The following is a 27,106-nucleotide window of genomic DNA, read 5'->3' as shown; positions in this document are numbered from 1 at the left end:
TGCCTTTTTTGGACTAGGTGAATATATTTTAGTATTCTACTTTAAATTTATCTTTGGCCCTTTTTTTGGGCTGCATCTCTTTGCATTATTTTTTAGTGGTTGCTTGAGATCTTCTCGTGACAACTTGAAATGTGCCTAGTTTGAATTGAAGTGTGCAGTAAATATAAAATACACACTAGATTTAAAAGACTTACTACCACAAAAATAATATAAAATGTCTCATTTAATACATTTTTTATTGATTATATGTTGCAGTATTAGTATTTGGACATAATAGGATTAGTAAAATTTATGAAATTGATTTTATCTGTTTTAACTTTTAAAATATGGCTACTAGAAAATTTTAAATTATATATGCAGCTCACATTATATTTCTGTTGGACAATACTGCTCTAGGGATCATAATATATATGCCAGAAGATTTACTTAGAATTCATATTTACTGGTTGAACTAAATGCAGAAGCCCTGTAATTCCCCAGTGACATTTATCTTATGTTGTTGTATGTATTACACGTATACATGCAATGAAAACCCCATTAGACAATTATACAATTTTTGCTTTCAATAATCATATACTTTTTAAAAGGACTTTAGAGGAGAAAAAGTAGTTTCTTAAATATTCCTAAATATTTACTATTTTGTTGTTGTTCTTTGTTAACGAAACTTCAGTTTTCTCTCGTGTTATTTCTCTTCAGCCTGAAGCACTTCCTTTAGCCTGTCTTTTAAAGTAGCCCTGCTGGTGATAAATTTTCTTAGTTTTTCTTCACTGAAATGTCTTTTCCATTTTCATTTTGTTTTTCTTTTGAGTTAGTCTTATTTGATGTACACAAAACTTTGTCAGTTTTTAAATTTGTGCCTTTCACCAAGTTAGGGAGGTTTTTTGGACGTTATTTCTTGAAATATTTTTTCCTGTTCCAATCTCTTTCTCCTTTTTCTGGACATGATTAGAACTTTGGATGTTGTCCATAGGACCCTGAGACTCTTCATTTTCTTTCAGTCTTTTATTTCTCTGTTCTTCAAATTAGATCACTTCTATTGTATCTTCACATTCACTGACTCATTCCTTTGCATTTCCATCCTGTTGTTGAGATCTTATTTCAGACATTGTAGTTTTCACTTCTGAAATTTCCATTTGTTTCTTTTTTTTTTTTAATATAGTTATTATTTATCTGCTGAACCTCTGTCTTGCTATTCATTTCTGAAGTGTTACTTTTTTCCCCATGGAGCATAACTTATTTATATATTTAATTTAAAATCATTCCTGACAAATGTGTTGAGTAAATATTATCTAAGGTTATTATACATATTAATAAATCATTCATTCAAAGCTGTTTATTGGGCACTCATTTGAAGGCATGGTGCTGGATCCTGGGTTATATAGTGAATAAGGCAGATAACAGCTTAATAATTTTATAGTCATTTGAGTCATTAAGGGTGTTACTGCTTCTCATTGTTTGAATATTTTTAATATTTAGTGACTTGGATTAATATTTGTTTTATTTTCTGGCAAAAGGCTAGTGAGTTCCAATCCTACTACTTACCACTGGCTTTGAGACCTTGGACAAGTTACTTAATTTCACTGTATGTAAAATGGAGATACCTTCTTCAAAAAATACTGTAACAGTTAAATGAGATAACTTATGATATATCAGAAAGTAATGGCTACACCAGGACCAGATGGCTTCACAGGCAAATTCTATCAAACATTTAGAGAAGAGCTAACACCTATTCTTCTCAGACTCTTCCAAAATATAGCAGAGGGAGGAACACTCCCAAACTCATTCTACAAGGCCACCATCACCTTGATACCAAAACCAGACAAAGATGTCACACAAAAAAACTACAGGCCAATATCACTGATGAACATAGAGGCAAAAATTCTTAATAAAATACTAGCAAACAGAATCCAGCAGTACAGTAAAAGGATCATACACCATGATCAAGTGGGGTTTATTCCAGGAATGCAAGGATTCTTCAGTATACGCAAATCATTCAATGTGATACACCGTTTTAACAAATTGAAGGATAAAAACCATATGATAATCTCAGATGCAGAAAAAGGTTTTGACAAAATTCACCACCCATTTATGAAAAAAACCCTCCAAAAAGTAGGCATAGAGGGAACCTACCTCAACATAATGAAGGCCATATATGACAAACCCACAGCCAACATCATTCTCAATGGTGAAAAACTGAAACCATTTCCTCTAAGATCAGGAACAAGACAAGGTTGCCCACTCTTACTGCTATTATTCAACATAGTTTTGGAAGTTTTAGCCACAGCAATCAGAGAAAAAGAAATAAAAGGAATCCATATTGGAAAAGAAGAAGTAAAACTGTCAACTGTTTGTAGATGACATGATGCTATACATAGGGAATCCTAAAGATACTACCAGAAAACTACTAGAGCTAGTCAATGAATTTGGTAAAGTAGCAAGATACAAAATTAATGCACAGAAATCTCTTGCATTCCTGTACACTAACGATGAAAAATCTGAAAGAGAAATTAAGGAAACTCCCATTTACCGTTGGAACAAAAAGTATCAAATACCTAGGAATAAACCTACCTAAGGAGACAAAAGACCTGTACGCAGAAAACTATAAGACACTGATGAAAGAAATTAAAGGTGATACAAACAGATGGAGAGATATACCATGTTCTGGGATTGGAAGAATCAACATTGTGAAAATGACTGTACTACCTAAAGCAATCTACAGATTCAGTGCAATTCCTATCAAATTACCTATGGCATTTTTCACAGAAATAGAACAAAAAATTTCACAATTTGTATGGAAACACAAAAGATCCCGAATAGCCAAAGCAGTCTTAAGAAAGAAAAACGGAGCTGGAGGAATCAGGCTCTCTGACTTCGGACTGTACTACAAAGCTACAGTAATCAAGACAGTATGGTACTGGCACAAAAATAGAAATATAGATCAGTGGAACAGGATAGAAAGCCCAGTGATACATCCACGCACATATGGTCACCTTATCTTTGATAAAGGAGGCAAGAATATACAATGGAGAAAAGACAGTCTCTTCAATAAGTGGTGCTGGGAAAACTGGACAGCTACATGTAAAAGAATGAAATTAGAACACTCCTTAGCACCATACACAAAAATAAACTCAAAACGGATTAAAAAGCTAAATGTAAGGCCAGACACTGTAAAACTCTTAGAGGAAAATATAGGCAGAACACTCCATGACATAAATCACAGCGAGATCCTTTTTGACCCACCTCCTAGAGTAAGGGAAATAAAAACAAAAATAAGCAAGTGGGACCTAATAAAACTTAAAAGCTTTTGCACAGTAAAGGAAACCATAAATAAGACAAAAAGAGAGCCCTCAGAATGGTAGAAGATATTTGCAAATGAAGCATCTGACAAAGGATTAATCTCCAAAATATACAAAGCAGCTCATGCAGCTCAATATCAAAAAAACAAACAACCCAATCCAAAAATGGGCAGAAGACCTAAATAGACATTTCTCCAAAGAAGATGTACAGATTGCGAACAAACACATGAAAGGATGTTCCACATCACTAATCATTAGAGAAATGCAAATCAAAACTGCAATGAGGTATCACCTCACACCGGTCAGAATGGCAATCATCAAAAAATCTACAAACAATAAATGCTGGAGAGGGTGTGGAGAAAAGGGAATCCTCCTGCACTGTTGGTGGGAATATAAAGTGATACAGCCACTATGGAGAAAAGTATGTAGGTTCCTTAAAAAACTAAAAACAGAACTACCATATGACCCAGCAATCCCACTACTGGGCATATACCCTGAGAAAACCATAATTCAAAAAGAGACATGTACTGCAATGTTCATTGCAGCACTGTTTACAGTAGCCAGGACATGGAAGCAACCTGAGTGTCCATTGACAGGTGAATGGATAAAGAAGATGTGGCACATATATAAATGGAATATTAGCCATAAAATGAAACAAAATTGAAATATTTGTAGTGAGGTGGCTGGACCTAGAGTCTGTCATACAGAGTGAAGTAAGTCAGAAAGAGAAAAACAGATACCGTATGCTAACACATATATATGGAATCTAAAAAAAAAAAAAGTGGTTCTGATGAACCTAGGGGCAGGACAGGAATAAAGACTCAGATGTAGAGAATGGACTTGAGGACACAGGGAGGGGGAAGGGTAAGCTGGGACAAAGTGAGAGAGTGGCATGGACCTATATACACTACCAAATGTAGATAGCTAGTTGGAAGCAGCTGAATAGCACAGGGAGATAAGCGAGGTGCTTTGTAACCACCTAGAGGGGAGGGGTAGGGAGGGTGGGAGGGAGACGCAAGAGGGAGGGGATATGGGGACATATATATACATATAGCTGATTCACTTTGTTAAACAGCAGAAACTAACACACATTGTAAAGCAATTAATACTGCAATAAAGGTGTTAAAAAAAAAAAAAGGGAAAGTAATGGCTAGAAACAGTGTGCAAATCACAGCCAAAAGTCCAGTTCTTGGGGCATTTGAAGCCCCAAAAATAAGATTAAATTTCGGAGAGAATCCCAGTATCTGCCCATGCCTGATGCTAGCATGGAAAAGTGTTGTGTTTTTTTTTCCGCTTTTTTTAAAAGTAAGTTTTCATGGTATGTAATAACATTTCTAGGTTAGAATAGTAGTGTATCATAGGAGTAGGATTGTGAAATGCCTCTTTAAATTATGTGTGAAAAATTCATTTGAGAACACATTCATCATATACTTACATAACATAATAAAATTGTGTTTGTCTCTGAGATGGCTACCTAGGTTGAGTTTAAGAAATTCTGATAATAGGCATAGCTAGAGTAAAGAGAGAGTGGATGTCCTGTGTACTATACATAACAGTTGCTCCCCCCTCCCCCCGTATTAGTTTCACTATAGCAACTTGTACCAATTTGGAAGGGATTAGTACAAAGGAAGTGACATTTCTTGAGGAACCAGTCAAAGAATGACATTTAACATCTGTGCAAAAAAGAGACTGATTTCTAGAGTTGAAATTCTATAATGTAAGGTTTTTATAATCTTGTTTAAACAGAACAGAGCAATATTTCAGAAGCAATGTTTTTGAACCTTGTCCTTTTACCCCCACTGCTGTGGATGAAATTCATTTCCATTCCTCTGTAACAAGCATTTGTGTGTGGTATTTTATTGTGTTTCCTCTCCTATAATTCTTAGGATTTGTTTATTTGCGAATGTTTCCTGTGCCTTACATAATTTTCCCATCTCCTTTTTTGGGAGGTAGGTAGACAGGGATTACCATTTAAATTCAGGAGTCTCTCTAAGGTAGATTAAAGGTTAAATTAAAGAAATGGTCTATAGTTTTTCTGTTTGAGGTTAGAAGAAAAGTATAAAAAGACTCCAGTTCTTTCTCTACTTCCTTGCTTCCTTCCAGGATCCCCTTTCCTCTTGGTTATTCTGCCCAGATATAAGAGTACATTACTCTTGATCACAAGGGCTCCTGTAGTCCTCTTGGGAGGTTTGTTGTGAGGTGAGTCTCTAACACCTCATTGTTCTTTTTGCTTTTTTGTCTCTAGTAGGCATAAGGTTTAATCTTCTAAATGTAAACTCTGCTTTTCCAGACTTGTAACTCTTGCCTTCAGCAGACCTGTAATAAATGTTGAGGAATGGGTGATGGAAAGAAACAAAAATGTAAGAGCTTTAGGTTTGCCTTTATCATTTAAATTAGTGCTTTAGTAAATGGGGTTGAGAGAATGGAGGTGAGAATCTCAAGGACAAATGAGGATTACATAATCACTTCCTTCTTCTATTCTCTCCTCCATACCTTAGGCAGGGGTGGGATTTATTAGAGAAGAACTGCATAAATATATATTGAAATTATTAGAGTACATACAACATGCTGCTGTTCTATAATTGTTTCTCATTTGGAGAAATAGTGGAAGCCTGTCATATTATTATGGTATCTTTATCAAACTCTTTAGGGTTAAACTATCCAAGCATGTAGAAGGCACTCATTTTTCTTTTTTAATTAAAGTACTGCATTGTAGGAATAATCTTCTCATAGAGTGGACAACTGTCACATAAGAGTAACCCAACTGGGAGCCATCTATAGTGCCTGTCTTCCCCCATACAATGAAAAACTTGCTAGCTCTATACCATCACTAGGGTCTTAGAACGTATCTCTTTTTATAGTTCTGTCTTAGAATTTAGTGGGGTTGTGAAATTGTGTCTGTTGCTTTTAATCTCTGTGTCTCCCCAAGCAATAGGTATGTGTTGTCTGTGAGACCTTTCAGTGCTACAGAAATAAAGGAACCCTCAGATACCTCCTCTCAAGCTCAAATGTGGTGATGTAATTTGGGTGGTCTCTGTGTTGGCGATAAAGACTGAGAGTATGAGTGCAGTCGTCAGTGAAAAAGTATCTTTGTTGAAAAAGTTGATTTATATTCTTGCCCATGATTGCTCTGTCATGTTAGTCTTTACTTTTAAAAACATTTTAACATTTATTAACATATAGTAAAATTGACCTTTTTGGGGTATGTAGTTCTGTGAACTTTAATACATGTATAGATTTTTATTACTACCACCAGAGTCAGGATTCAGAATGGTTCCATCACCCCCAGAAAACTCCCTTGTGCTATCTTTGTAGTCTAACCTTCCCCTGACCCAGGCAGCCACTGATAATGGTTCTTCATTACTACAGTTTTGACTTTTTGAGAATGTACTATAAATGCAATTATGTATCAGTAGTAGGTAATCTTTTGAGACTGGCTTCTTTCACTCAGTTTATTGCCTTTAAGATTCATGTAAGTTGTTGAGTGAAACACCAGTTCATTTCTTGTCGTGGCTGAGTAGTATTCCACTGTATGGATGAATGTATCATAGATTGTTCATTTTGATGAGATCTAGTATATCAATTTGTTCTTTTCTTGTACTGTTTTTGTCTGGTTTTGGTATCAGGGTAATGCTGGATTCATAAAATGAATTGGGAAGTATTTATCTTCCAAACTCTGGAAGAGATTGTGTTTTTGAAATGTTTAGTAAAATTCACTAGGGAAATTGTCTGGGGCTGGAGGTTTCTTTTTTGTAAGACTTTCAACTACAAATTCAGTTTCTTTAAATAGTACCGGGGCTATTCAGTGCTATTCTATTTAATTAGTCTTGCTAGAGGTTTCAGTTTTATTGATCTTTTCAAAGAATGAGCTTTTGGTTTTATTGATTTTTTTTTCTGTTTTTCTGTTTTCAGTTTCATTGATTTCACATTTGTTCTTTAAGGATAATTTCACTAGCTTGAAGATTTTAGGTTTTTAAAGTTATTTTCCATTTTAAGCTAAGAATGTTGTTTCACTTCCTTCTGGCCTGTGTCGTTTCTGATGAGAAATCAGTAGTTATTCAAATCATTAACCTATTTTCCCCACATAAGTAATGTATTGTTATTTCAATCTACTTGTAAGATTTTTTTCCTTTGTAATTTTCAGCAGTTTGTCTGTGATGTGTCCAGGAATGAATTTCATTGGAACTATCCTGTGTGAGGTTTATGAGCTCCTCGCATGTAGAGGTTTATGTCTTTCAACAAATTTGGGGAGTTTCCAGCTATTATTTCTTATTATTACTCTCCTTTCCTCCCCCCCACCCCCAGCCCCGCCCCGCACCCACAGTCATTTTCCTCCCCTTCTTGAGCTCTTGACAAGAATGTTAGGGTTTTGGCATTGTTCCACAGTTTCCTGAGGCACTAATGATTTTTTTTTTTTTCCCTATGTTTTTCTCTCTGTTGTTTAGATTGGGTAATTTCTGTTGCTCTGTCTTCCAAGTTCACTGACTTTCCATTCTGCTATTGAGTCTGTGCAGTGTATTTTCTATTTCAGTTATTGCATCTTTCAGTTCTAAAATTTTCATTTGGTGGCACTTTATTTCTTTGCTGTGATTTTCTAGCTTTCCATTTGTTTCAAGAGTATTTGATTTTACTTGTTGGAACATTTTTATTATCTGCTTTAAATCTTTGTCAGACAATTGACCCAATGCTGTAATATCTGTGTCTTCGTGGTGTTGGTTTCTGTGGGTTGTCTTTTCCCATGAGTGTTTGAGATTTTCCTGGTTCTCTGTATGCCAAGTAATTTTGGACATTTTGAACAACTTACAGGTTACTGTCTCAAGCTCTTTCCTGTCTGTTATATCCATGGTATTTTCTAGATTCCTGGAACATCCCCCCCCCCCACCCCCCACACATTTTTCTGTCTTCTGGCTAGAAAGCTCAGTCTTTGTTTACTCCACTGTGGTGTATACTTTCCACAGTTGCATCTGGAGCCAAATGACAGGAAGACAGGAGAAAAATCAATGAGATTAGCCCAGAGTTTCTTCAGTCAGAGAGTATGGTACCTTTCCTTTAGAGTTTTAGGCTTCTGCTGACCCTGCTGTTGTCACTGTTGGAGCCATCGCCACCACAGAATTGCTTGGGAACTGGGGCATGGGGAATGAAGAACAGAAAGAAAAAAAAGATTTCCTTCACTCTTGAGTATTGGGAGGCCCCTTTCCTACTCCTTGGGCAGAGCTAGAGGCCTTTTCTTAGAGTGCTGGCCCGCGCGCGCGCGCTCTCTCTCGTTCTCGCGTGCTCTCTCTCTCTCTCTCTCTCTCACTAGTGGTCACTTTATAGGTTTCAGGCTTCATGAAGCCTAGGCTGGAGGGAAAATTGGATGGGGAAGAAGTTATAAACGCACTACCAGTTTGATAATATATCAGATTTTGGGCTCTTCCCCAATCTACCTGTTATTGCTTACCTTTTAATTTTCAGTTAGCTGCTCCATTTATTCTGTCTAGGTTTTATAGTTTCATTCAGTGAGATTAACAAGGTAGAATGTGCTTATTCCATTTTACACAGAATGGAAACTTCCCAGTCTCACTTATTATCTGTTTTAGAATGTCATGGCAACTTGAATCTCCTTATTTTGTAGTTAAATATGGTTTGTCAATTATATCTTATTTTTTTCAACATATATGTGATCCTGCCATGTATAACAGTGCAAGTTTTGTCAAGGAGATGATGCTACATTAAGTGTAGAAGGAAATGGGAACATTAATTTTTCTTTTAGAGTAATAGCATAGATTTCATGATCTCTTACCAAAATTATATTACATTTGAAAAACTGTTTTCCTATTTTCAATTTAATCTATGTTTTCTGCCTGAGGATTTCTGGCTTGCCTTTCACGTTGGAAATGTTTTAGTTTTTATTCATTTTAACCTTTTAAAAATGATTCGTTTCAATAATTAGGTTATTGGTCATCATAGAGCATAGTATGAGGTGACATCCTTCATATTAGTGGAGTCTTTTGGCACTCACTTCCTGTTGCAGACACTGTAAGAATGTTAGAGACATTCTGAAGGCATATCTTTACTTCCTGGATCGATATATGAAGCTGCTTTTATTATAAAACCTATAAATGTGGATGACTTCAGGTTCTTTATTTTCAGTTTACCTAGTAAACCACAAGACATAGGATTATCTGTTCATCAGTGAATGGTGCTGAGAAAACAAGCCTTTTTTTGGATATAGGTCCAGAATGAAGGAGTTGAATATGGAAAGATTCCTCAAAATTGCTACTGTTGATCAACTGCTGACAAGCAACCAAGTCACTGATAACCCTGTCAAAAACTGAACTAGATAGAAAGTATTTCCAGGGCCTGGTATGCAATAGTAACAAAGCAGAGTATGTGTCTTAGTCTGTTTGGGTTGCTATAACAAAATACCAAGACTGCGTGGCTTGTAAAGAACGAAATTGGGACTTCCCTGGTGGCTCAGTGGTTAAGAATCCACCTGCCAATGCAGGGGACACGGGTTCAAGCCCTGTTCCAGGAAGATCCCACATGCCACAGAGCAACTAAGCCTGTGTGCCACAACTACTGAGCCTGCACTCTAGAGCCTGCGAGCCACAACTACTGAGCCCACGTGCCACAACTACTGAAGCCCGTGTGCCTAGAGCCCATGCTCCACAACAAGAGAAGCCACCGCAATGAGAAGCATGTGCACTGCAACAAAGAGTAGCCCCCACTCACTGCAACTAGAGAAAGCCTGCGCACAGCAACGAAGACCCAACACAGCCAAAAATAAGTAAATTTAAAAAAAAAAGAATGAAATTATTTCTAGAGGCTAAAAGTTCAGGATCAGGGTGCTAGCATGGTTGGGTGAGGGCCCTCTTCCAGGTCTCAGACTTTCCCTTGAATCCTCACATGGTGGAAGGGATTAGGGATCTTTTTGGAGCCTCTTTTATAAGGCACTAATCCCTTTCATGAGGGTTCCACCCTCTTAACTTAAGCACATCCCAAAGGCCCCCCATATTAATAATACCATCACCTTTAGGGATAAGCATTTCACCATGAATTTTGGGAGGATATAAACATTAAGACCATAGCAGTGTGTAAATGAATCCAATAAAACAAAAATTGATTGAGTTTTATATCCATTTCAGTTTTACTGTTGGTTGGTATTTATAAAGGTGGGGTGAAATACAAAGTATTGGCAGGAATGAAAATTTTGTTGCTGTTTTTGTAAATAGATATCCTAATTTGTTGGTTCTCCATTGAATTATTTTCTGATTAAGAGTTGTTTTTTTTTTTAAAGATTTATTGATTGATTGATTGCTTGCTATGTTGGGTCTTCGTTTCTGTGTGAGGGCTTTCTCTAGTTGCGGCAAGCGGGGGCCACTCTTCATCGCGGTGCGCAGGCCTCTCACTATCGTGGCCTCTCTTGTTGCGGAGCACAGGCTCCAGACGCGCAGGCTCAGTAGTTGTGGCTCACGGGCCCAGTTGCTCCGCGGCTTGTGGGGTCTTCCCAGACCAGGGCGCGAACCCGTGTCCCCTGCATTAGCAGGCAGATTCTCAACCACTGCACCACCAGGGAAGCCCTAAGAGTTTTATTTTTAGCTAAAAAGTCTGATGTTGAAAAAATACGTAACTTGTGATCATGAATAGAGAGAAATTGGTGTGTTGAAGGGCGAACACTTTGTTTATTAAAGACCTGTAAATTATTTTTTTAATTCATTACATTCAGTTAGATATTAACATACTCAGATCATTGTATGAAAATGTACTATGTTATAAAATTTGAAGAAAGAGAAAAGATACTTTTCTCTACCTATATGTCTAAACATTAGTCTGAAAAGCTTTTTCTGGGGATAAAACTTTATTGTGTGGGATCAGGTACAGCGTGTGTTTCATGTTTGCCTAATGGTCACTCCCATAGAGGAAGTGTAAAATAGTCAGAAAATCACCTTACCTGTTTGCATATATCCTTCGTTTGTTTTAAAAATTAAAATCCTCACTATCATGTTTAAATTGACAATTCCATTTTTGAGTCCTTTAAAGATGGAAATGCTATAATGGTACAGAATAGTTGGGTGGGGGTAGAAAAATACATTTTAAATCCATTTGGTCTTCATTGGGAAGCCTTTTTTACAAAGGCATATGTTGCAAGGATACATCGGTGCTCATTGTGTGCTTCTATAATATCCTGTGCTTATCGCCATTACAACATCTGTTATACTCTATTGTTATTGATTTTTGTTTTTGTTTTTATCAGGTGTGTCAGTGCTTAAGGCCTAGTGGTACCTAGAAAATATGGAGCACTGACTAAATATTTAATAAATAGAGAGAGAGAGAGAGAGAGAGAGAGAGAGAGAGAGAGGTAGGGAGGGAGGGAGAGAGAGAAAGAGAAGTAAAGAGGCAGGCTGTAGAAATGGGAGTTCGGTGTGGGGCCGGTTGAAAAAGAAGAGAAAAAAAAGAGAAAAGTGATTACTGGCTAAGGATACCTAAAGTCTGGAGTTCAGGAAGTAATTTAAATACTAGTAGTTGAATTTCTGGGCTCTTTAAATATCTTTTTGTATATCTTTTTCTAAATTGCTTTCTTAGGTGGTAAGCCTAAGTGTATTTGTTGGGGTAGATTTTCTTCTAATTCTCCATTACTCTGTTTTCAGTCGGTTTTCTCCTATATGCTGAAATGTGTTTTCTTGTGCTTCTCCCTCCCTGAACAAAATGTTTTCATTATTGTTTGCTTCCAGTACATATGTGTGTCTTCATATCTGCAGGCATATAGTCACTCTGTCGAAATGTTTTATGTTCTAGATAAATTATACTCACATCTGGGGCCTTCTGTAATAAGTACTTCTTTATACTTTCCTAGTCTCCTTTCTTCTGTACCCAAGTTAAATAAGGGAGCAGCTAGGTGAAAATGAAATGAAATAGGACTAATTTTCATAATTCCCTCTCCAGAAAAGTTTGATGGAAAACCGATTACCTGACTGCTCGACCTGAAGAATCTTAAGGGTAAGAAGCCTTGTAAATATTTGTATACTTATTAAAAACTAAATGACACTCTTAGGTACCACCTAGGAAATTGTGGTTGTAGCTTCACTTAAACATGACCTCTTCTTTTTTGCTGGAGTTGCCGTATGTTACGGCATATAGTGTTTTATCTCCTATATCTATATAAAGTAGAAAATAGGATACAAAAATCATAGGGCTATTTACTTTGTGAGTCCTAGATCTTATGTCTTGCTTCAACATTTTTATTTCCAGATAAACAGGAATCTTGATAAATACTATTAATGTAGAACAAAGAACTTATTTATCTTTGTGTAAGTTCCGTTTGAAGAACTATTTGACAATTTAAATTTTGTAAACATTTTACTCATATTCTTTCTATATGTGGATATTCTTTGAGTTACAGGAGTTTTTAAAATTTGTTCACTTGTTAATAATGAAAATCTGAGAGTCATACAGATTTATCAGTTTTAATCCTGCGATATACATAAAATCCGTTTGGCGTGGGGAGGTATTCATGTGTTTGTGCATGTGTGCTAGTTGTTGAGTACTTTGTTTGTGCTAGTCTGAACACTTTAAATGGATTATGAGATTATGTAATTTGATTTTCATAATGACTGAAATGGTTACTATTTTATCTCCATTTTATAGATGAGGAAACAGGCTTAAAGAAGTTGTCACACTACTAGTAAGTGTCAGACTAGTCAATGTTTGAACCCAGGCAGTTTTTTTCTAAAACCAGTGCTAAAGGGACATTCCTATCTATACTGAAGAGTGCTGGTATTAAAGCTCCAGCACCAAACTTGCAGGCGAAGGATATTCTAAACAAAAACTTGTCAGAATAGCCCACTTGAAGCAAACAAGTCTACTTGCAAAGTGTGGTAAGAGTGTTATATGGTGGAAATCAGTTAGGAAAAAAATTAGAGGGACCATTCTGCAAGGGATTTAAAAATTAACAGTGACATATTAGAAGCAGGAGGCAGTTGATTATGTAGCAAAGAAGCTGGAAAGGAAGTAACTGTTAAGCTGAAGGAGTTAATTGTCTTAACCTTACTCTGAAGCGAACAAGTTGAAAGCACTAGGGCAAATATCCATGATAGCTTAAGCTAGATTGATAAAATAAATGTAGATAAATCAACAAAATCACATAGCCTTCAGGGAATTTTTAAAGAAACTCAAGAACGCTGTTGCAGAACCATTGACTCAGATGTGTAATAAGAAGCTGTTGTGCCATAGTACAGGTTGAATACAAATGTAAATAGATGCCCATACTTAGGAAAGCTTGAGGGGTCCTCTGCAATGAAAGACTGAGCCACATCTCCAAACTAGGCAGCCTTCTATAGTCTTTAATAGGGTTGGCAAACGTTTTCTGAAAAGGGCCAGATCGTAATTATTTTAGGCTTTGCCAAGTATACGGTTTCTGCAGTAATTATTCAGCTTTGCCACTGTAGTGCAAAAGCAGCCATAGGCAGTATATAAAGGAATGAGCATGGCTGTTCTTCAACAAAACTTTATTTACAGAAACAGCCAGTTTTTTGACCGCTGGCCTATAATAATGGATCGAATTCCACCCCCCACCCCCACCGCCGCCCTGACATCTCTAAGAAATAGCCTTGCTTATGGTTTCTTCAAGGGAAAATAAAAATAACATTCTTGGAGTATCAAATTTTTGAGTAGTTAATTGGCAGGCACTTAATGGTTTTAAGACTGGGATTGGGATGGAAGATGTGCATTAATAGTAATGGTTAACATTTGAATGCTTTTTATTGCTAGACAGTGTCATAAGCACAGGTTTGCTTAAGACAAAAATTACAATTTTTTTTTTCTTTTTAATTCTCAGGTAGTTAGGAAAATGGGGTAAGATGGTATGGTATGAATTTCCCCAAATGAAGACTTACACTCAATTATAGATCATACAGGGGCATAATATGATTCTAAAATCAGCTAAGTTTGGAAGTTGGCTTTACTGTACATATGAATCTTGCACAGATCTTGATAAAGTGCAGATTCTTATTCACTAGTCTAGGGTGGTGCCTGAGGTATCTTTGTAGCAAGTTCCCAAGAGATAGTGATACTGTCCTGAGTAAATATCAAGTGGAATAGTAACCTGTGACTATCGGAATATTTTAAAAGTATTCTTCTATCTCAGCAATTACATCATTCTAGTTACTCAAATCAAAATACTGTGGAATAATCCTGGAATCTTGCTCTAACACATATGCCGCATTTAGTCTGTCAGCAAATGCTGAAGGCTCTATTTTGAAAACTGCTGGAATCTGAGCACTTTTCATCAACCTTGCTACTACTTTAGTACAAGCCACTGTCATCTCCCCCTCTAAGATTATTGCAGTAGTCTGTTTGCTGGCCTCTGCTTTTTTCCCTTTGCTGCCTCCTCTGCCTTAAACCCCTTACTGGCTTATCACACTCAAGGAAGCCAATGTAATTACCTTAGCCTATAAGCTGTTACCTGATACCTGAAGAATAGCACCAGAACTAAAACAAATGTTAATGTAGTCTGAGTGGGAAGTTTTCCTTTTGTTCTTGACATTCTATTTTTATTAAGGTAGACTGTGATTGAGTTAACCTTTTAAAAGTAACTCTAATCCTGACTCAAATTTCCAATTTTTAACCTACTAAAACCTTTAAGTTATTCTTGTATGTGTTAGTTCCTTATTTTCTGCTTGGGTTTTGAATCAAAGTATGGGCCTTCGCATTTCTCCTTATTTAATCTAATACAGAATTTTCCTAGGCAGTACATACCTTTAATGTAGAAACTCGCATGTGTACGTTATTTAACAGACTAATAGAAAAACTACTTCATACACACATCGAAGAATCATAACTGATGAAATTGGGGATTTCTTGTGCCTAGATATTACAAAATATATTTGAATACTTCATTGCAATCACTTGTCTTGCATCAATTCAAGAAAGAATTCTAAGAGTTGATTTAAAAAATAATTTTACCTCATAAATTTGTTCCCCTTGACTAACAAATTAATTTCCTTTCCTCTGTTTCTCATTTTGTGTCTTGTAATCACCATTTTCCTAGTCCCCTAGGCCAAAATGATCTTTTACTTCTTCCTTTGTATTTATTTAGTCACCAAATGTCAGAAATTCTTCAGCTCTTTAAAATTTCTTTCTTTTTTATTCACTTCATAGCCAATTACTCTAGCTATGCAAACATCTCTGCTTCCAGTCTCTCCCCTCTATAATCCATTCTGTGTTTTGCAGGCAGATCATTCTTTTAAAAGATTCATTTACATTGCTTATATCATGTCAGTCTTCCTCAGAAGAATCTACAGGATTGAATCTAAACCTCTCAATCATTAGAGATCTGTCTATAATCTAGCCCTACTTGATTTATATTGCTCTGCTTATTACTCTCGTTACCCTCACTGTAATCTTTCAGATGAACTTCTTGGCTTACATGCCCATTCCTTCTCAGTATATACACATAGTTGCTCTTTCACCCACTGACTTTTTTTTTTTTTTTTTTAACATCTTTATTGGAGTATAATTGCTTTATAGTGATGTGTTAGTTTCTGCTTTATAACAAAGTGAATCAGTTATACATATACATATATCCCCATATCTCTTCCCTCTTGCGTCTCCCTCCCTCCCACCCTCCCTATCCCACCCCTCTAGGTGGTCACAAAGCACCGAGCTGATCTCCCTGTGCCCTGTGCTATGCGGCTGCTTCCCACTAGCTATCTATTTTACATTTGGTAGTGTATATATGTCCATGCCACTCTCTCACTTTGTCCCAGCTTACCCTTCCCCCTCCCCCTCCGCCTCCCCGTATCCTCAAGTCCATTCTCTAGTAGGTCTGCGTCTTTATTCCTGTCTTGCCCCTAGGTTCTTCATGACCATTTTTTTGGTTTGTTTTTTAGATTCCGTATGTATGTGTTAGCATGCGGTATTTGTTTTTCTCTTTCTGACTTACTTCACTCTGTATGACAGACTCTATGTCCATCCACCTCACTACAAATAACTCAATTTCGTTTCTTTTTATGGCTGAGTAATATTCCATTGTATATATGTGCTACATCCTCTTATGATTCTTTGTATTTCTGTAGTGTCGGTTGTTAACACCCACTGACTCTTATTTGTCAGATTGGCCTAGCTAAATGCCTTTTTATTCCTTCATACTGTTTTGCTCCTTAAATGTGTTAAGCTCCTTAACATATATAACCTATCAACTTCAATGAAAACTTCAGTCCAAATGGATCTCTTTTCTCTAAGCTCCGATTTTATTTATGTCTGTACCAAAAAATTTATCATTAGTCTTTGTTGCTTAATACTTATATAAGGCTTCTCCTTTCAGTAAGACTGTGCTTGGTGGCAAGGAGTATAAAAGTGTACTGGATTATCCAAAAAATTTACTGGCTTGGTTTGTATTGTGTTCTTTTATATGTAAAATAATTTCTTAAGTTTGGGTTTTTTTTTAAAATATATATATTATTGGGACAAGGCAAACATAAAAATTCTCTTTTATAATTCATCCTATAGGAAACCCTTTTTCAAGGAGAAATGAAGAAGAAAACTCTATATACCCTAAATGTGGGAGATCAGGACTATGAAGATATGGAAGGTAACTTAATTTTTATAAAGCTTGTGTGTTGAAAGCAAAAGTTAGTGTTTCCAAACTGTTTGTTAACAAGGAGTTTTTTGTATTTACATATTTTTGTTCTTAAACTCTGAAATAAGCTGCCTAAATAAGAACTGCACACCTTTTTTTTTCCTCTTCTCATGTGTTATTTTCGATCAGTCAGTTTTTAGTTCATTGAGCTCTTTTCTTTTTCTAATTAAGTTTTGCTCCCTACTGATTTAGGAATGACATTTTTCTGTTTGTTTTTATTGTTACTGTCCTTGGTTTTTTCTCCATTCCCTTCTTCCTGAAAAAGTCTCAAGTTCCTTTAGTGAAAGTCTGTTGGTGGTAAACGTAAGTTTTTGTATTTATTTTATCCTCTTCAAGACTATTGAAAGATATACAATTCTGGATTGATCATTTTTTTTTTGTCTCTTAGCACTTTGAAGATATTATTTAGCTATTTTCTGGTTTTCTTACTAGCTGTCAAGGAATGTTTTTTCAACCTAATTGTCATTCCCTTGTAGATGATCTGTCTTTTCCCTCTTTTTGCTTTGAAGATCTTGTTTTCATCTTTGATATTGTACAGTTTTGCTACTTTGTTTCTTAACATGGATTATTTTCATTACTCCTGTTTAGTATACCTTGTGTGTCCTTCATCTGTTGGATCATGTTTTTGTTTGTTTGTTTTATCATTTCCCAGCCATTACTGCTTTAACTATTGCCTGCCCTTTAGTCTCTTCTTCTGAACTTCAATTAATATGTTAGACTTTGTTCTGACCTCATTTCCCAACCTCTGTTTTTATATCTCCTTGTCTGTCTCTTACAGTCTAGGTAGTTTCTTCAATTCTTCCAGTTCACAAATATTTTTTTCTTCTGGGTCTAATCTGCTGTTCAGTTATTCTATGTAGTATTTGAAAGTTCTGATATTTGAAGCCAGTGGACGTCTAAATAAATTTATAATAAATAAATATAATACATAAATATAAATATAAAAATAAATCTAAACACATTCTTGTTTCTGCTGATTCTTACTCAAGGCAACGTATTTTCTTCTGTTTGGTAAAGTTTGATTTTGAGCTTATATTTGATCCGTTTAATCTGTGGAATCATGAGGGCCTAAATTAGGGATGCTTTCCTTCAGAGGATTTGTATGTATTTGCTTTTTTCTGAACCCATGCTGGGACCACTTTAGCCCCATTTGAGGGTCTTGGCTTAAAACTGGAATCTCCTAGGATCAGTTTCCCTACCTGGATTGGTTCTAAGGGTTAGTCTCCAGATCTGAACACTAGTATGGACATGTGTTTCCAGGGCGATGCCAGCTTTTCCATTTGCTTGGCATATACTGGTCACATTTCAGCTGACCATTTCTGTATTTTTGTGTTGTTTTATGTTGAATCTTGGAGTTTCTTTTACTTTTGAGCCAGCACTGCTTACTTCTTATGTGTTGGTTACATTGCTGGTAGGTGTTTAAATTAGTACAAACCCTAAGGGGTATAATTTGGCAGTATCTATTCAGGATACAAATGTACGTACACCTTGGTCTAACAATTCCATTTTTAAGAATTTATCCTGTGGGTACACTATTAAAAATGGGAAATGAAAAGTTTTTCATTGCAGCATTGTTTGTAATAGCCCAAGGTTGAAAACAAGTGAATGTCCCATCCATAGGTTGAAACAACAAAAAACACAGACTGCTGTGTATAGTGTTCTAGCATTTGTGTGAAGAAGGAGGTTTGAAAGAATATATATTAGGATTTGCTTGTCTGTGCATTCTGTCTTGTCTCTGGAAGAACACAAAACAAACAACAGTTGTTACTTGTTGCATTGGGTGGAACTGGATAGATGGGAGTAGATTTGCTTGGGAGATTTGTCACTATAACCTTTTTTTACTTTTAAATATTTGAACTATGTGATTATTATCTATTTTAAAATTAATTCATGAAAAATTCTTTTCACTTCTCCCTTAAATTATAAATCAGTAAATGTTGGGGGTATTGTGCTCAAGGAGTTTGTTTCTTATAGTGTATCTAAGATCTAATTACTTTGTAGAAGGAGGGCCTTTTAGAGTATCTAGTCCATCGTACTACCACAAACATAAGTCATTTGGTCTGGAAAAATTGAAAGCATATATCGTTGCTTTACTTTATAGGTGAAGAAAACAAAGATAATACTGCTACCACTGGTCTGTTGTACAGTGAAGCTGATAGATGTCCAATATGTCTCAGTTGCCTGTTAGAGAAGGAAATTGGTTTTCCAGAAAGCTGTAATCATGTCTTCTGCTTGACCTGTATTCTTAAATGGGCAGAGGTGAGTCTAAGTATTAAATGTTATTGTATTTTAGTTCCCTAGCATGATTTCATTCCACCTAGTCTAAAGACTTGATACTGCCTTTCATAAATTATTTCACAGTAATGTGTTTTCCTCCACTTAGGACAAACATCTCTGTATTGCTCAAATTTTGTTAGTATATTCCCTTCTAAATTTTTTATATTCAGCTTTTTGTTCTTTTATGATTAAAAAATTTTAAATGCATACCGTTAAAAAAAAAACATGGGAATAACAGATTAAGTACTTTTTTCTGGTAGAAATGCAGTAATTCATCTTCAGTGTACTTGACCCTCTTGTGATTATATCTATTTACTACTAATAATAACACCTTCTCTCTGCTTTGTGTTTTATATTTTTCAGAGAATTTTTACATAGATTATTAAATTTCTTCCTTATATCAGCCTGTGGGATAACCAGAACAGATATAACAGTGTCTTTCGATTTTACAGATGTGGAAATTTGGATTTTGTGTTCTATAACTTGGCCAAGGTCTTATAGCTTAAGAGACAGAAATAAATTTACAACTGCATTTTCTAGTTCCTGTGTTTCATTTATTTTGAACTAATTTCAAAGTTAGAGATATTATTGAGGTTCTTCATAGGTAGTTAATGATTAAGAAACAGGAAAATTTGGGACTTTTACTGTATTATGTTGATTCAGTTTGAGCCAAGTGGGTCATGGTATACTGTATATTGAATATTCATTATAAGCCCCATTGTTAGAAATTGTGAAATAAAAATTTATCATACTGATCATGCTATATTTTCTGAGTTAGTAATTTGTCAGTGTGTAAAAATTAGTAAAGGAGATAAATCTTAAAAATGTTTTTAACATTAGCTGCATTCAAATTCTTTGTTGTCCTTATGCACGTTGGAATTAATTGTCTATTACATAACTGGGGTTTTCAAAGTTCCATGTCTTACTTATATTTCATTAATAGTGTGAAAAAGAGAACAGAACTGTATACTGACTCTATGGCCAAGTTCTGGGAGGAGGAAGAAAAAGATTTGTTATACCAATTGAGTTCATAATAGTATACTTGGAAACAGTTCTAATTAGATAAAGTCTAAACTGGTTTTTGGCAAGAAAGGACTAAGGATAGGTGAAAATGTATTCTGGGAAAAAATATTTTGAGTTTAATTTAATTATTTAATATAATTGTAAATCTCTGTGTGTTTGCAGGAGCATTGACTAATGAAATAAGAATGCATATTTTTCTCTGCCACCCAGCTAATGATTTCATCTGTGTTGAATTTAGTGCACTGTGGTTTGCTTTGTGATATCTTAAAAATAGAGGAGATTTTGCTTCCAATAGAGAATCACTGGATGGCTAGAAGGCTTCAATTCAGTGCTTTTTGTGAGATTGCATTCAGTGACCATGTAATTGGGAGGTTCAACAACCATGATTTGAGTATGTGTTTTTCTCTGAGGATTAGAATGTGTAAAATAGGCTTGATTCGTCATCCTTCATTACACTACATGCATCTTTGATACAACCATTAGCTTTATCATGGTGTACAAGTTCAGGTTTCTCTAGGGTAAGTATCTAGAAGTGATTGTAGACTATGTACATATTCAACTCCACTAGATAGTGCTAAACTTGTCTATGTTTTTAACTATTGTTGAATACTTTTAAGTTAAAAATACTTGATAACATACATAGTATTGCAGTCAACACTTTTCTTGCATGTAATATTTTTCTTCTTTTGTGTTACTCCTTTGGATATAAACATTTTGTTGAAGCCAAATTGCTTCTAAAAGAAAATACTTATTGGCTGTACTACCATAAATTGTGATGGGCAGTGGGGGAGTTGAGGTATTGTTTAAACAAAACTAGTTAACCTTGAAAGCAGAGAATAAACAGAATATTCTGAATTATTTCATTGTCCCTAGTGGGGATAGCAGACCTCAGTTAAATAAACCATTAAGTTGAGCAGTAACAAGGGCACAATCTACTAATAAAATGTTCATTATAAATAATAAATGATTACTGGTTAACAAAATCACTTAGGCTTTGAACTAAATTTTCAGTTTGAATCTTTTATTGGTATGATAAAAATTAGATATGTTTTGAAGTATATAAGTGCTTTGACAAATAGAAGCAGATTTCATATTCACTGGTGTTTTTACTCATGGCCATTAGTTATTAAGATCTCTCTTCTCATTTCCCTCAACCTCCTTCTGTCTTGAAAAAGAGGCATGTAGTTTACTTTGGATTTCAGGATTAGGAATAAGCGTCTGTATTCAGACTCTGCTAACTCCCCGGGCCTTGTGCTAAGGCTTTCTTTTATATTCTTTCATTTAAATTACTATGTTAATGTTTATTTGAAAATCAAGGCAACGATCCTGAACTCTTAATTTGTTTCTAAATACTTCAAGAGCCTGAAATTAAAATAATTTTTAAAAATTGATCCATAGTTTTAAATTTTACTAATGTTCACTTTTAGTAAGGAGTTAGAAATCAAAAGTGAAATTTACAGTGGTTGGAAATCTACATAATAAGAAAAAAGTACAAAATGTATTCAGAATCACCTTCCTAGTCTTACGTGTCTTTCAGAAATTCTGCTGAGCTATCTGAGATTTATTCTCAAGGTTTATTAAAATTTGATTCAGAATAGGTATCAAGAACCAAGAAGAAGGACTCATTTATTTACTTTCACCTTAATATTTTAGGCATTAAAGAAAATCTCCATAAGAAACAAGTAAAGTTAAAGTATATAATAGTCTAGTATATTTATTTTGGACACATTTCTGAAATTTCTCATGTTCTTAAAATATCTATATCCAGAGTCACAATCAGTTTCAGTCTCTTCAAGTTCTAAAATTTTGGTTCTTTGGTTATTTAAAACAAAAGCCATGTAAGGACTAATTAAGTAACTGAATTTAGTCTCTAGATATTTCATAGAATCTACTTACCTAGAGTAGAAAGATTCAGAATAATGGAAGCTGGTGGTCTTCATGGCCCATAGCCTAATTGCCTCCCATTAGGGACACTAGAACAAATTGAAATTAAACATGTCCATTCTGTGTTTAGTTTCAAGAAACTCACAGATGGTAAGGCTGTTGATTTATAAAATAAAAATGATGATGTAGAAATAAAATATTGATCTAAACAAAGACACAGTAATTGACACTTAGGAAAGTTGAAGTTCTTGTTAATTTAAAGCATCAGTATTAGGACTGAGAATCTGGAACTAAAGAAGGCCTTTAACCTGATGAAATATGTATAGAACCAATACACTAAAGTTTATCAGCCACTTAGAAAGTTAATATTTTATCCGTACTGTGAGCAAAAATACAGTCTAAACATATTGAGGGCATTTAGTTTACATATAAGTTTAATCTTGATTGTCTGAGTTTGCACATTTTAAAGTAGATAATTAGAAAGGTGAAGGCTAGGGAAGTTTGACACATGGCCATAGCATTGACAGCCAATCATAATTATGATCCTCAATAGACAATAGGGTAACCTACACACACATACACACACACACACACACCCCTTAAGAAAATAAGATTTATGATTTGGCAGGTTGCCAAGAAGTGGTTACAGTTTTGACCCTTAAAAGGGTTAAAGTTTGAGGACTTGGAAACATTTCATGTTTGAGCTGGTTAAGAGTTTTTACTCTGTTTAAAGGAACATGCAATATATGTGATTAGGAGGTTTTTGATATTCACTGGGATTCTTTTCTCTTTTAAGTAATGTAAATATTTCCCTTATTTTTTAAGTAATTTTTTTAATGTGATTAACTTTCCTACTATAAGCAAATTATCCTCCCTCAACTTATTTCTCCCAGTCCTCCATTTTATACCAAATGCTGACAGCTTCAGTTTGAGAAAGTAAGGTTAATGAAATCAAAATTGCACAGTTGGCAAAGGCATGTTTTCTCTCATGAGACTAGAAATGAAGAGAGTCTTACTGTGGTGGTGTACGGTTCTCGAAGAAGGCAGACAGCAGTGCTCAATGCAGACAGGTGAGGAGTGTGTTTTGGATTAATAGTGCACACGCCCAAAATCAAGTGTAACTCGTTGACTTATGTCTTGACTACTGATGTGTTTTATGTACAGGTGTTCCCTTACGCAGTGAGTGGACATTTATACATCATTCTAGTGGTTAGATTATTGTTTGGTAACATAATTCAGCAAAGTTTTATTGCCTGGATTTGCCCAACAGTTTTTTCTAAGATGTTAATTTTTTCTTTATTCCTGAACTGAACCAAACCTCTCTGTTACGTACTTCTCTGTGAATGATAATGTAAGCATATCTTTGGAGCACTACTGTTAGTCCTTACCTTTATAATCTATAAAGCATTGTCAAATCCATTAATTCATTTAATTATTACAACTTGTGCAATAGGCGATTCAGAGCTGTCTATCTTCATCCTTAAAGTAGATTAGAGAGGTTGCTAGTTCTGACTCCTCCAGAACTTGAATTTGTGATTAATTATTCCAAATTCCTAGTTGTTTTCACTCTGTATTAATCCTTTGGTAAAACCTTTGGTAGAGCAAAGGATATTTTTATATTGCGAATGCTCATTACCTAAAACATATATGTAATAGGTTCTCATTTAATATTCTATTTTTACCAGTTGGGTAAATTAATGTGTATTTCTGTATAGTCTAATTTTAAATGTCAGAATTTGTAAAGTGATTTATACAGATAGTTTATGGGATTTTCTGTTTTTATGCTAGAAAACGAAAGTCTTAACTATTAAATGTCAAAAGAAAAGAAAGGTTAAAAGTAATTCTACCCAACTGTTGTAATATATTTTTAAGAATATGAAAGAGTTCCTTTTGAGTAGTTGGATAAAAAGTTTTCTTGCTGTTAATTTTATTACTGAAAGCCGTTTGCCCTGTAAGGATACATTCCTGAAAGCTGTCTTGAAAGAACTGGTTAAATGTGATAGGACTGTCTTGAAAGAACTGGTTAAATGTGATAGTGTACATGTAGGCCGACTACAGGTGAGCACTTCTTTAGAGGTGCAGACTAGGTATCTTGGGACCATCAAGAAGAAAGGATAGGTCCTAGTGAATGGCTTTAAAATAAGCAGCAACCTCTAACAGTATGCATTCCTAAATCATCTTTATTTGATTTTGAACTGCAGTTTTATATAATGTGCTCTATTTATTAGTAAGAGAGATAAATGTTCTAGAGATTCCCATGAACAGACAAACCTACCTAAAACATACGTACTGAGATTTAGTCTTTAAGCACTTACCTTTAACACTTGCTTCTCTCTCTCTAGGAGGGGCTATCGGTAGGCAGCCTTTGTGATTGAGGATAGAGCAGCCAGCAGGAAGCAAGAAATATTAGAAATCAAGAATCCTGAATTCCCAAATAAGGAAGGTTTCCTGTTCTTACATTTAAATATGGGTTTATCTGAGCTGGGAATTTACAACGCTTCAGAATACTAGGGTATGTTTTACTGAAATCATTAGGAAGATTATTTTTTTCTATCGAAATTGCCTCCTTAACTGATATAACCTCAGTACAGAGCATTCACAGTAAAATGAATGCTCTGTTTTTTAATACACATTACATTGTAAAGTAGTGATCAAATTCTGTTAATTTTGTAGCTGTATCACAAAGTTGAATGATGATATTGGATTACTTTGACTATGAAACTAATTAAATTAGATACTTGAAAAATTATTGAAATAAAAGTCATTGTCAATTTAAATAGGTGAATAATTGAAGGGTATTTTTGTTGTATATAAGAACTCAAAATGGTGAATAACCAAGGGGTATTTATTTTTGTTGTATACAAGGAAAATAAAATTTGGGATAATTTTCTGTAAAACTAAAAATATATTTTAAAGAAGAATTAAGTATATTAGCTAAAATTTTTAAACATTAGTTTTAAATGTGAATTTTTTAAACCACACAACTTAAAAACTAGTTATTTTAGTGACACAAACTCTGGAAACTAAGATTAAAATATTTTTGGGATTTTCTGAATGGATATCTGCTGGATTATAAGGATGAAGATTCCTTAGGAATGCTTTAAAATTAGGCCAACGCAAACCATTTTTTAAAACCTTTTTTTTAAAACTTTCCTATTAAAGCTGTTTGATCATCACGTGATGTATAATTTTATGCTTTAGTACCTATTGATGACAGTGTCTTTGAACTTTGGCTAATATGCTAATGTAAAGTAGCCTTATATTTTTCTTACATTATACATTAGCAAAAAATTAAAGATCCACTTAGTTTTTAAATCTGTTTTGATTTCTTTTTCATTAAGTTCTTCTTTAGTCACTCTTAATTTATTGAGGTATGCTGTGAAGACTTAACTCAGGATAACTGACTTTCTTTTCTGTTTCCCCTTTGAAATGCTTTGCTAAACTGTTTTAAGGTCAGAAATGGATGTCATCATTTCTCAGTAGCCATAGCAAAGATATTTTGTCTACTATAGGTAGCTTATTTTCTGACCTATGCTTTTTTTTTTAATCTGAAGAGGATAACCTGCTTTTAAGAAAGTTTTCTGACAGTAAACCTGAGCCAAAGAAAATCTATTAACTTATTTTCTAGTGTTAACTAGATTATTTTTAGGAAATGTAAGTATATACAGATTATCATAATAGATAGCAGTAGTTTTCCGACTACTATTTTTTATTTCTGTTTTCTTTCTTTTTGTTTTTGAAATAGCAGTGTAACCCTTTCTCCACATGAAACCTTAGACAAATCCATGATAATTACAGTTAAGGAAAAAAGAACAAAACCAAAATCTTACTCAGAACCCTAATACCTGTAACAGATGAAAATGGAATGGCTCAGGTTAAAATTCTTGTCAGTTTGAACATGGTAAAGGGAAGAGTGCCATTTAGCTGATGTCAACAGAGGAAATTTAATAAAGAAGAAAATGGGATTGTGTAATTTCAGAGTTTTTGAAAGATTCAATGCATCTGATATAGAATAAATTTCTTTAACACAGTGGCTTTCTTTGGATCTTCATGTTACAACTTGAAATAGATATTAAAAAATGGAATACTTTAATTTCCATATATGTCATGAACTTTGAAAATTCCAACAAAAAAAATCACTAAGAATTCAGTCTCTCACATGTATATGTACATCATATTGTGAGTTATCTTTTTGTTAGTGAACCAAGCTTTTTTTATTGTTAGTGCTGTAAAGCTAGTTAATGTTTAGAAGACTTTACACAGTACTTAGTGTATGCCATTAATTACTGTGAAAACCTCAGATTATTATTACCTCCATTTTCACAAATGAGACAAAGAAAGGCTATGTAATTTGCTCAAGGTTATACACAGGACAAGATATAAAAATAGACAGTAAATCCAGAGCCCTTACACATGTCTTAATAGTTTTTTTAAAAAACATTGAAGGAAACAAATTTTATTATTGTTTTATCTTTTTTTTTTTAAAGATTTTTTTTTTTTAATGTGGACCATTTTTAAAGTCTTTATTGAATTTGTTACAATATTGCTTCTGTTTTGGTTTTATGGCCGAGGCATATGGGATCTTAGCTCCCTGACCAGGGATCAAACCTGCACCCCCTGTATTGGAAGGCGAAGTCTTAACCACTGGACTGCCAGGGAAGTCCCTGTTTTATCTTTTTAATGAATTTTATCTAAATTTACCTTTAAAATAGAAATACAAATATATTTTGAAACTTTAGTAAAAATAAATACTTGAAAGTTTCCACTTTAAAGTATTCTTTTGAATTATAAATGTGTTAATATAACCTCTAGTCTAAGAAATTTCGTGCAGTAAATGGTAATATAAACAACAGTCACATAGTTATGATGTTGAGTTCTTTGAACTAGAATTGCTATTTGTAATGCATTATTAAAAAGCTGTGGACAGCTTTGTTGCTACTTGTAGCAAAGCTTTTTAAGGTCAAATTTTCTGTAGGGAAAGTACTAGCATCCTAAATGCATAGTACTT

General features: G+C 34.6%; 1 protein-coding gene across 9 annotated transcripts in view; it reads left to right on the top strand.

Annotated features, from left to right (window-relative positions):
- The window catches only part of SCAF11 (SR-related CTD associated factor 11), a 70,739-nt gene that overhangs the window by 10,279 nt on the left and 33,354 nt on the right, over positions 1-27,106 (top strand). For 6 of the 9 annotated variants that reach the window (XM_082349349.1, XM_082349348.1, XM_082349345.1 and 3 more), the window contains exons 2-4: positions 12,222-12,275; positions 16,785-16,866; positions 19,016-19,173. In XM_082349349.1, coding sequence (XP_082205475.1) covers positions 16,806-16,866; positions 19,016-19,173 — 219 coding nt within the window. In that variant the 5' untranslated portion in view covers positions 12,222-12,275; positions 16,785-16,805. Of the gene's footprint in view, positions 1-12,221; positions 12,276-12,923; positions 12,961-16,784; positions 16,867-19,015; positions 19,174-24,464; positions 24,611-27,106 lie in introns of those variants that run through there. The other 3 variants (XM_082349343.1, XM_082349347.1, XM_082349350.1) reach the window with 3 other exon arrangements.

Source organism: Balaenoptera borealis, assembly GCF_965194805.1.
Source record: "Balaenoptera borealis genome assembly, chromosome: 13".
NCBI classification, from domain to species: Eukaryota; Metazoa; Chordata; class Mammalia; order Artiodactyla; family Balaenopteridae; genus Balaenoptera; species Balaenoptera borealis.
This window is presented reverse-complemented; position numbering and strand designations above follow the sequence as displayed.